Source organism: Arachis ipaensis, chromosome B8 (assembly GCF_059453495.1).
Source record: "Arachis ipaensis isolate K30076 ecotype BB chromosome B8, ASM5945349v1, whole genome shotgun sequence".
Taxonomy (NCBI): domain Eukaryota; kingdom Viridiplantae; phylum Streptophyta; class Magnoliopsida; order Fabales; family Fabaceae; genus Arachis; species Arachis ipaensis.
The window spans coordinates 25,631,665-25,643,198 of NC_142443.1; the positions used below are offsets into that span (position 1 = coordinate 25,631,665).

The 11,534-nt window shown below is 31.0% G+C and overlaps 1 protein-coding gene across 1 annotated transcript; it reads left to right on the forward strand.

Moving 5' to 3' along the window:
• The first annotated feature begins 5,272 nt into the window (after positions 1–5,272).
• LOC107614479 (uncharacterized) lies at positions 5,273–6,594 on the forward strand. Its single transcript, XM_088497400.1, has 4 exons — positions 5,273–5,744; positions 6,104–6,216; positions 6,300–6,362; positions 6,485–6,594. The coding sequence occupies exons 1-2, from the start codon at positions 5,397–5,399 to the stop codon at positions 6,107–6,109; spliced, it is 354 nt and encodes a 117-aa protein (XP_088353526.1). The 5' UTR covers positions 5,273–5,396; the 3' UTR covers positions 6,110–6,216; positions 6,300–6,362; positions 6,485–6,594.
• The last annotated feature ends 4,940 nt before the right edge of the window (positions 6,595–11,534 follow it).

Sequence of the window (11,534 nt, forward strand, 5' to 3'; positions counted from 1 at the left end):
GAGTTGACCCTGATATTATAATTGGATATAACATCTGCAAATTTGACCTGCCATATCTTATTGAGGTATTGGTTATCTTTGAGATTAGAAAGTATTACCAGTTAATAATTAGAAGCTTCGGTTAATTTAGTCGTGGCTGCTATTTTATTACATGTTTAGTTTATGCTTTTCTTGTTTTCAGAGAGCTCAAGCCTTGAAAATAGCAGAATTTCCTATTTTGGGCCGTATCAGGAACAGTAGGGTCCGAGTAAAGGATACAACTTTTTCATCTAGGTAAAGATAAGAAATAACACGTTATTCTATGGGTTCACTCTCATGTTATTTGTGTTAGTTAAATTTCTGGAATTGTAGTAGATGGTGGGTTTCTTACGAGTGCATCAACTTCTATAAAAAAATGAGGATTTTTGGTTTCAAAAGTAATTACAACATTTTAGGTCCTCAACATTTTCTATGAATTTTAAAACTATCTCGTTTACCATTTGTGTTTTTGCACTGTTAATTGTTTCAACCACTTTCTCGGTGTTACTTGATGGTTTTGTAGACAGTATGGAACCAGAGAAAGTAAAGAAGTTGCTGTAGAAGGGAGAGTTCAGTTTGATCTGCTCCAGGTAATGTTGATTTTGCTTTTCATTAACTACCCTCTGTTTGGATAATCCAACTTTATTACTGAGTAAGTTTTTTTGGCTTTGTTTTATTTGAAGGTTATGCAAAGAGACTACAAATTAAGTTCTTATTCTTTGAATTCTGTTTCAGCACACTTTCTTTCTGAGCAGGTAAGGCAATGTTTTTTTATTTCATTCCATGTAATTATTTCCTTACTCCATTCTATTTTTAATATATCTTGGAACTGTTCATAAGACATGAATTATTGGTAGAAGAAACAATTGACAAATCTTTTTTTGCCCTGGCTTTTTGCTATTGTAAATGTGACATCATGGACTAAATGAGTTATAATAATTTAGCAAAATAAATCTTGATTAGTATGTGTTAGTTACTATTCGTATATTTGTGCATGTGTTTCTATTTGCTTTTTTGCTTTGTGTGGTTCTATTCTAATGGCCAGCACAAAATATTTAAAAAAACTGAAATGTTGCACTTCCATCATGCCTTCATTGCTTGATTTATTTTTCTTTCTTTCTTTTTCTTTTGGAAAAATATAAAGCATACCAATTTAACAAGCCTCTGTCTGTTTGCATGCTGCAGAAAGAGGATGTTCACCATTCTATCATATCTGATCTTCAGAATGGAAATGCAGAAACTAGGAGGCGCCTTGCTGTGTATTGTTTAAAGGTTCATATTTTGATTTGTTTCTCTCGTAGTATGCTTTGTGCAACTACCATTTGGTCTGCATTTTAGCTGGTGCCCCTTACCTTGGAGGAGTTGTGGATGAAGACAGGCAGCTGATTCATATATTTATTTTTTATTTGTTTTGTTTATTTACATTTATATTTATACTATGCATGAGGGGAGTTTGTAACCACTTACAATACATGATACGTGTTCAGGAGGGCATTTAACACGTATTAGTACATTTCTGCTAAACTTTTAATACCTGAGTTATTAAACATGATCACACAATTTGACAATTTAGTTTAGTGTACTTTATCTATGCTAATAGATTCATTAATAACTTCTCTAAACCTGAAGTTGGCTTTAGAATCTATGCTAATAGATTCATTAATAACCTGAAGTTGTACTTTATCTATTTGGCACATGAATTTGAAAAAGGAATTAAACTTTTTTTCCCCTCCTTTCCTTACAGGTACTTTCTCAACTCCTTAGGAAGGCAAAGCAGAAGAACCTGGTTCTTCCTAATGTAAAACAGGCTGGTTCAGAACAAGGAACATATGAAGGTGCCACTGTAAGTTCATTTTAATTATTCAATTGATGATTATATCAGGCTCTATCTTCCTTAAATATGCATAACTTCATGTTTTCTTTTTGTCATGTCTCCTAATACAATGTGAAATTAAGACACTGAATAAGCTTCCTGCCAGCAAAATTATTTGACGATTTCTATGCCCAAAGGGTTTTCCAATACTACGTTGAATGAAATAGATTTATAGATACATGCTAAACATAAATGTTGTAGCAAAGTAGGACATTGCTGTCACAGTGCCACCTAACATCAGAGTTGCTGAATGCTGACATGTTTGTGGATTTGAAAGCTGTTTATAGCTCAATAATGTTATCACCAAGTCTCTTCTAGTAGCTGCATTCTGTAAAGACTGTTTTCTGTTTTTATTTTTTGGCCACTTTCTTTGTTTGTAACCATATTTGTTACGCTCAGAAAAGATGTGGTAGAATATTTTTTACAGTTTAAAAAAGGTTTAGTAGAATTTATACGAAGTCCTCTGCTTGTATTAAATCGGAGTTCTTAAAATACTTTTCACTTGTCTTATCCCTCTTTAAATAACAAAAACAAAGAGTAAAAGAAAAAAAATGAAAGCATGATTTTAAGTGTATATATTCTTGGCATCCTTTTCCTTATTTTCCGTTTGGATGTTTATTTATCCAACTTTTGCTTGTCAAGCACAAGATCATGATTCTTTTAACTTCTGCAACTTGCAGGTATTGGAGGCAAGAGCTGGGTTCTATGAAAAGCCAATTGCTACAATAGATTTTGCATCACTACATCCATCTATTATGATGGCCTATAATTTATGTTATTGTACCCTGGTAAATCTTAACTCTTCATGTTTCTAGCTGCTACCACGAGCAACTTAGTGTTTTTTTATCCCCTGTTGTATTTATTTTTATTCATTAGGGTTCATTGATTTTTTTGGGGGGGGGGGAGGGTAACAGTTTTGACTTTTGAGCACTTCTTGTTTACTGTTTTAAGGTGACTCCTGAAGATGTTCGGAAACTTAATCTCCCTCCAGAATCAGTGAACAAAACTCTGGGGAAACATTTGTTAAATCATATTTGCAGAAGGTCTGTTGCTTTTAGTTTGGTATTTTGAGCATAGTTTAGTTTCGTGTTATTGTACTTTTAGATTTGCATTTACCAATCAGTGAGCATAGTTTAGTTTCTGTTGCTTTATTGTTCTTGATATTTTGCTGCAGGCTAGTATTGGAATGGATAACTTGAACGCTTAATGCACAAAGTGGAGCAGTTTTAGGTTGATTATGATCTTTTACTAGGTATTTAGGCTGAAGAGCATCTCTATTAGTGTAATTTGATATATTATGAGCAGTTCTAACTTGTATTGTTTTTGTATTTTTCTTCGGTTTTTAGTTTTGGAATTTGAACTCGAGATTTATTTTGCATTTGAATATTAGTTTTTTAATGTATAAAACAATTATAGTAAATTATATATGTCACTAATTATTGTTTGATATGTCTTGTAATAAAAATTGCATACTATATTTGTAGGTTTGGTAATAAAAAAGGATTGAAAATTTATATTGTGTAGCAATGAAGATCAAGCAAGGAAAAGAATTTTTTTTTTTTAATTTAACAAGGCTTTCACCACGCTTTTAAAGCGTGGCTGTATATCTTCTACTGCCACGCTTTAAAAGCGTGGCCGTATCTCGTCTACTGCCACGCTTGTAAAAGCGTGGCCGTATCTCTCCTTTCGCTACGCTTTAAAAGCGTGGCCATATCTCTACCTATCGCTACGCTTTAAAAGCGTGGCCATATCTCCCACATACAGCCACGTTTTTAAAAGTGCCAATTTGTAAAAAAGCGTGGCAAAAAAAAAGCGTGGCGATAAACTGAAAAAAGCGTAGCGATAGAGCAACCGCCACCCTTTCATAAGTCACCTTTTAAAAGCGTGGCGGTAGCTCAAAAAGCGTGGCAATAGACGTGTTTTCTTGTAGTGTCAGTACCTCAAAACAAACACTACCTTAAAGACCGTGTAGGAATATTCTAATTGTGTGGTAGAAATTAACTCCGTACATGAAATATTATTTGTGTTATATCTGACCCATAATTTAATATAATTACAAATTACAAATTACAAATGAGTATGATGCGGTTCGTTTGGTTTAGCAAATTCAATATTGGTTTTTTTTTTTCCTGGTCAGGGGCAAATTCATATTGATTAGGGTGCTCATGTAAGAGGTTCAAGGATTATTGGCCTTAGTAGGCTTATTTTTATAATCAGCCCTTTTTTATGGAAGATACCCAATTTTATTTTCATTGGTTTAGACTATTATAAAGAGATTTATTTGAGTTATTTTTTTTTAATTTGATCAAATTGGATGGTTAAATAATAGTTGTTTAAAGTATATATTTATTTATTGACAAAAAGAAAGTATATATTTATTCAAGTGAAAGAAAAAGAAATATATATTTACAATTAAAAGTAAAAAAAAATTCAATACAAAAAGAAAGAATAAAAAAATTTCATGTCCAAAAAAAAATAAAAATATATTTTTTTAATCAATTTGTTGTTTTGATAATAACAGTGAAATTACAAGTGTAATATCTTCTCATCAATAATAAATGAGATTACTATTTAAAAAAATTGAGTTATTGGAATAAATCAGTAAAATTATATTTTGTCACTGTAAATGTATGATATTTTGTGGTGTCAGTAGTTCTTGTGCTTTAATTATTGAGTAAATAAGAAATGAAGTAATAGTAAATAATGAATTAATAATTAATTTTCTTTTGGAATAAAATACTAATTATAAAAAGAAAATTAATCCTTTAAGAATCTTAATTAAAAACCGCTCTGAATATATTGACTAAATAGATAAATATACAACAATAAAAAAAATAATAATCATATTCTAATAAAAATAAAAAAATTTTATTAAAAAAAAATATACGTCTTCAAATTATGGCTTAGAATTACAGTTTTCAGTTTTGATTTTAGTAGTAGTAGACTAGTAGTAGTAGTACAATAAAGACAATGATAATAACATTAATAATTATAATAATAAGAATAATAGTAATAATAATTTTAATAAACAAAATAATACTAATAGTAATTATAACAATAATAATGATAATAATGATATATTATCATAATAACAGTATCGATAATAATGACACTAATGAGAACAATAAAAGTAATAATATAAGCGAGATAATAATAATAAGAAGAACAATATAATAGACCAAAAAAAAAAAAAATTAAGAACAGTATAAAAGCTAAGGTTGCAAAAAAGATATATCCAAATTTGTTCCATTTGTTAAATTTCACTATTTGCGAACCCGTCCCTATAGTTTTGGTTATCTTCATTTATTTCTTGGTCCTTCAAGGTCTAAATTATACTTTCTTCACCTACAAAAAACTCAGATATTTTATTGTATTCGCGTCACACATAAACCCTGAAAAAACCCTAATTTCAGCAAAAATAAAAAGAATTCCCTATTTTCTATCACCATCCCCAATTCCTCCACCCCTTCTTCATTCTCGGTCGAAGAACGCTAGAAGCTCTTCAATGGCGGAGCAGGACCACCTTCCGTTCCCGAAACTTTCCTCTACGAAACCCTTAGTCCCATCTCTTTCTCCGCCGCCACCGCCGACGACGACAACAACAACGAGTCCTACTCTGTCTTCCGCAATGAGATATCCCTCTCTGAAATTCCATCCACCGCTCCAGGTTCCGCTGCTATCGATTTCTTCTCTCTCGACATTGCCAAAGAGACTTCTGATCGGGACTCTCTCCCGCCGATCGTCGTGGCGAAGGAGCCCAAGACGCCAGCACTTGCACCCGAGCCAAAGCTCGAGAGCAGTTGGTTTCGCGGAAATTGCAAGTTCAGGAGCCCCATGCTTCAACTGCATAAAGGTATCGGATTGATTGGAATTTTGAAGCACCAATCCATGCTGCGAAAGAATATCTATTCTGCTGTGTTAGATTCTTACTTAGTATTTGGATTTTTTTTATGTTGGTTTCAAAACAGTTGGTTTTTAGAGGAGGAAAAAGGGCCGGGCGGGGGAGCAGTTTTTATTTGAATTGTAACTTAAACTAAGCATGCCATGTTTTAATGTGTTTTTGAATTTGTTTATTTTATGATTGAATATCAAAAAAATTATATTCAAATATTAGTTTTTACCAATTTGTTTGGGGTGGGGGAGGCGTTATGATTCACTCTTTCTCAGGATGATGGTTTTTGTAATATGTCCGGTTATGCTTGATATGTGCAGAGATAGTGGATTTTTGTGAGTTTTTGTCTTCAACATCTGAAGAGAAAGCTGCACGGGACACGACAATAGAATCTGTGTTTGATGTTATAAAGCACATATGACCCCATTGCCAGGTAATCATTTAGTAATTCTATGCTTTGGTCTTGTTGTTGTTGTACTAAATTTTAATGATGGTTATAATTTATATGGCTTTCAGGTAGAAGTCTTTGGATCTTATAGGACTGGGCTGTATCTTCCGACTATTGATATTGATATTGATGTAAGTCTTGTTGTTACCCCCAATGTGGATCTATATTAATTAATAAGTTGGTGTGCGAGTAGTTTATTGATACCATTGTTATGAAATTTCTAAGTCCAGTTCATCAAATCCTTAAACTACAGGTTGTGATTTTGAAGTCAGGCTTGCCAAATACACAGCTTAGCTTGAATGCACTTTCTAGAGCATTGTCACAAAGGAGCATGGCTAAAAATATTTTAAATAGATTGCTCGTTAAAAATATTTTTTTAAGAAAAATATATTTATAGATATTGAGATTAAATTATATTTTATAAGTGATTTTTTTAATATTTAAAAAAATATCTTTTAAATGATATCATAATTATATTTTTTATTTTATTATAAAAAGTAAAAAAAGTGTAGTGTATTTTATGAAGGGAAATTATAGCGTACAGAGGTAATGTTATACAGATTTGAAGAGATTCTGTGTTGTTAAAGGTTGTCGTGACAAGTGGCGTGTTGATAGTTGTAGAGGAGCAGCTCGGCAGAGGTGTTTCAGGCGTTGTCGGGGCTAGGAGTTCTTGGAGCCGCGCTAAGTGGTCATAAGGAGGGAAGCCCGTAACGGGCCTTGGATGTGGGTTCCGTAACCGTTATTGTATAGAAAATGGACTATGGAGGAAACAAGTTGGACCAAGTGTGTATAGATTGTTAGTGGGTTTAAGGAGTTAGAGTTTCATGTGCCCAAAAAAAAAAAAGGGAATGAGAGTTTCAGGATTGTTAAAACAGGGAAAAAAAAAGTGTCAAGAATGGTAAGATTTGGCTTGATTTAAATGTCTTCTTCTTCTCGTAATTTTTGCAACAAAAATTTATGTAGACTTAATTAGATACAAATTAATAATGAGCATGTAAAAAAATAAAGAATAAAATAGCATAAATTAAGTATATTTAAAAATCAATACATTTTATACCTAAAAAAAATCAACACATTGTTGCTGGATGTGATAAAATGAAGATGAAATTTTACATAGTCATAGATAAATGTTATTACTTTTGTTTATTTTATAAATCGTATTTAATTCGAAGGCAGTATGAAAAAAAGATAAACCGAGAACTTGTTATGACTATGACTAATTTTGATATATGAAAAATTATCCCTTTAGATTTTATATTTACGAAATTAAGCTATATTTTCATTAATTTTGTAAATTTATTAATGTTTATGTTTGTTATATCTTATGTTAGGTAATGTTTGACTTTTTATGTTATCATTCGTTCAAACACAAGTTTTATATATCTAGAAATTAATGTATTTATTTATGAATTTGGATTATCTAAATTTTGAATTTTTACTCTAGAAGATAAAGTGTGATCTCTCACCCTTGAATGATTTCTCTCTCGTATTTTTTCTTAGTCCCACTTATAAAATAAATGGTAAAAGATTACACTTTACACTCTAAAGTGAATTTCAAAATTTAGAGGATACAAATCCATAATTTATTATTGTATTACCACATAAGGTTTTTATGTATGTTGTAATTTTTCTAAATTTGAAAAGTATTTTTAGCTGTCTCTATTTGGTGAAGACTTTCTACTGACGTTACTCTCTAATTAATATTATGAATTTCATTAATAATCTCTGTTATTATGGTTATAATTGGACTCCGAAATATATCTCGTCGACATCAAAAAAGGGTTCCTACAATGCCTGCTTCCTGTGTGTCGTGCTATGGGTTTCTCGTTAATTCGACTAGTGCGTGAAACCTGTGAAAAAGACAACGACGCTCAAGCCAGGGTCAAACTTCAGAATGCTTAATATCTAAAGACACAATGTTTTTTTTTTTGTCATTGTATTGAAACATGTGATGCCCCTCTATAGCTCGCATGGAGTTGTATTTATTATCATGTTGCAGTAATCAACTTAGAGGCGTAGTCTGAGAGTGATGCTGCTTCTATAATGGTGTGAAACAGCTATTTGTTTAAACTGGTTATTGGAAAATGGTTGCTCAGAGGTTGAGAGGCTAGTAGACATCCTTTGAATCAATATCCATATCCGTCACTCGATTGATGGATCTTCCGCCCTCTGGCCATCACGTTCTTTACCCAAGATAGCATTTATTGTACAGGAACTGAGTAGGAACTGCTGCATTAACAATAACAGTATAATTCACACAGTATCGCCAAAAAAAAAAGTGTAAAGATATGTTGAAGTGAATAGTGTATAAATGCAGTTTAGATGTGTTGTGTCAGTGTCATAGTTGTCAAAATCGAAAAGTGTTCAAACCAGTCAGACCTATAATTTACTGGTTTATTGTTCCGATAGATGAATAATTAGTTGAACCGGCAGAACCGATCCTACGTAAATTTAGAATATAAAATAGTCTAAAGTATAAATTTTAAAATTAAAATATATATGTTCATTAATATTTTAAAAACAATCAAGTGATAACAAATTATAATTAATAAGTTATAATCTAGTTATTATTAAATAAGTATATAAAATTTTAGTATTTTTTTATAATAACAATTGCTTAATTTTATTTTTATATTATAATATTTTTTTATTTTAATAATTTATTAATTAGTTTATATTATTTATTACATCGTTATATACTATATGTGTTTATCAAAAAATAGTATTAATAAATATCGTATAATTATATAAAAATAATTATATTGTAAATAATAAAAATATTTAATATTTCTTATTTATAAGCATGTTTAATTATATTTAGATTAATAAATATGAGTAATAAATAATATAATTAATTACGACTATACTAAGTTGTTTGTTTTTGTGAAATATACAATGTATAATTGCTGTGCCACTGGGAATGTTCTAAGTTTGAACTATAACCACATAAATAGATTTTTCTTTACAACATATATTAGTTCCTAATCTTTTTTTGTTTTTTCTAAGTTGTTGACATTGTATAATATTATAATCATTCTAAAATAATAATTAGTTCTTGACCTTTCACCTTTCATAAAATAAAAGATAAATTAATCTTTAATCATTTTTAAACAAGTTATAAACCAATTATTTATTTTTCTAAAAAATAGCATTATTAGAAAATTAGCATCCTAATTGCTTTTGTTAAACACTAATTTATTCAAAAAAAATTATTTGATTCTGATTTTGTAGAGTCGGCTTGCACGTAGGGTGTCCCCCACTCTTGTCTCGAAGCGCTAAGGAGCTAGAGTTTTTGAAACTAGGGTCGTAGAACTAGCACACTAACTTCATCTTGCAATACTAACCGAATTTTGCGATTAAAAGTATAGACGCAATCAATTCGCAACGTGTATCCTCCGAGAATCGGGGAGTATATCCTCTTTCCTTAGAGATCTAAAGGTCGTATGTGAGGCAATGAGTTCTATCAAGATCATCAATCCAATTCGCAACACATTGCATATAGAAAATGGAGGAGGTGGTGACGTGAATGAGAGTGTGTTGACATAAGAGCCTAGCAAAAAAAATCTCTACGGAGTCTTCGCGTCGACCCATTTTGTTTCTTAGGCACATGATATTAATCTTCTTCCTTGTCATGATATCCATCACCTCCATAGATTTTCTTGTTAGAGTGCCTATATTCCATGTCTACAATCTCAACTTTCTGTTGTTTCGACCTTTACCTTTACCTGTTTCTTTGTGAAATAACTTATTTATCCTCATCCGTTCACGAAAACGCGGTTACTCATTTAACATTACACCCGAGCACCGATACAGCGGCTCTTTCTCATTTGACACTGTACTTGAGCCATACAATACGTTGCTTCTGGACAATGACTTAGTTTTAGCGCAATAACGTTTTTGATTCATGTCATGAATATTCAACTAAGTTTTTATGTTGGTTGTCAAAGGCCTAACACAACCCTCCTCCTTTATCCGGACTTAAAATCGGCTATGTACTGCAAGTATAACATAGGCAGAGTTAAATTTATAATTTTAAAAATAAAAATAAAAATATTAAAATAATAAAAAGTGACCAAACAGACATAATAGAGTCAGTTGAGCCGCTAGTTTTAACGTGAAAATAACTTACTTAAATTTAAAATATCAATATTAAATTATTAAGTGAAGATTTGTAAGCAATATTTTTTTATGTTAAATAACATTTAGGAACAGCCATTTTAGCACATAACAATTATATAGTGTTAAATTAATTGTTTCTAATGAAATAACGGTGATTGTATTTATATTTGTAACATGACGAGATTATTGATAAATGAAATATATCTATTGGATAATTTATTTTTTTTTTCCAAAAAATAGAAACAATATAGACAAAGGTCATACTATATAATATAATGAAATTATGTAAATAAATGCTTGCTAAATAAGTCTTTACTGTTTAACGAAAAATAATTAGCAACTAATAACTATGAAAACAAAATCAAATTCTCACAAAAGCTTATTTTCCAAACAAAATATTAAACATTAACTAAAAAAACATAACTATGTCCCCACAAAAATATTATTTTCTAATTTAATGGCCAATGTCCAATTCCTATACTCAGTGTAATGTTTATGGGTTTGTTTTTTTACTCTCGTCTCTCGTATTCATATAAAACAATGGCCCAACAGCCCATCATCAAGAACGGAACTTGGTTAACTCCGTTCAAAATGTTGGCTCAGCTTCAAAACACCCAAGCCACATTTGGGAGAAGCTTTTCTGCAAAACCTGCTCCTTTCTAACCACGTGTAGCAACGACATTTAAATAGGAGAATATCTGTATATTGAATCTTTACCGTAGAACGACCCTTTTATGAATAGATTATATTTCCCTCAGTATGACTAAGTATTCTTTAAAAGTGATTCTTTATTTAGTCCTTTATTTCAATAATTTAAAAAAGATCAAAACAAATACATTTAGATAGATTTAGTGTCTTTTTAAAATTAAATACACATCGGCAATCAGGGTTTTCAAAACAATCAAAGATGGCAAGATTGTCGATATGCCGAAGAACTGATCTCTGTACTTGTAGAACTTGCGGCGCGGTTTGATGAACTTGTAGAACTTGTAATTTTTAAACTACTTTGATAGTCGCTTGGTCGGCTTATAATTACCGTCTTTTTCCACTTATTCGGCAGTGCATTTTCGCTTTATTTTATTACCGTTTTGCTGGTATTGGCTTGTCGCTTGCGTTTGTTTACCGTTGTGTTGGTAATTTGACGAAGCCAAGTTGTGGCTTTATTATTGCTATAGCCGTTTGTT

Excerpts from the sequence above, each read along its gene's own strand:
- LOC107614479 (XM_088497400.1), top strand. The coding sequence starts at position 5,397 with ATGGCGGAGCAGGACCACCTTCCGTTCCCGAAACTTTCCTCTACGAAA.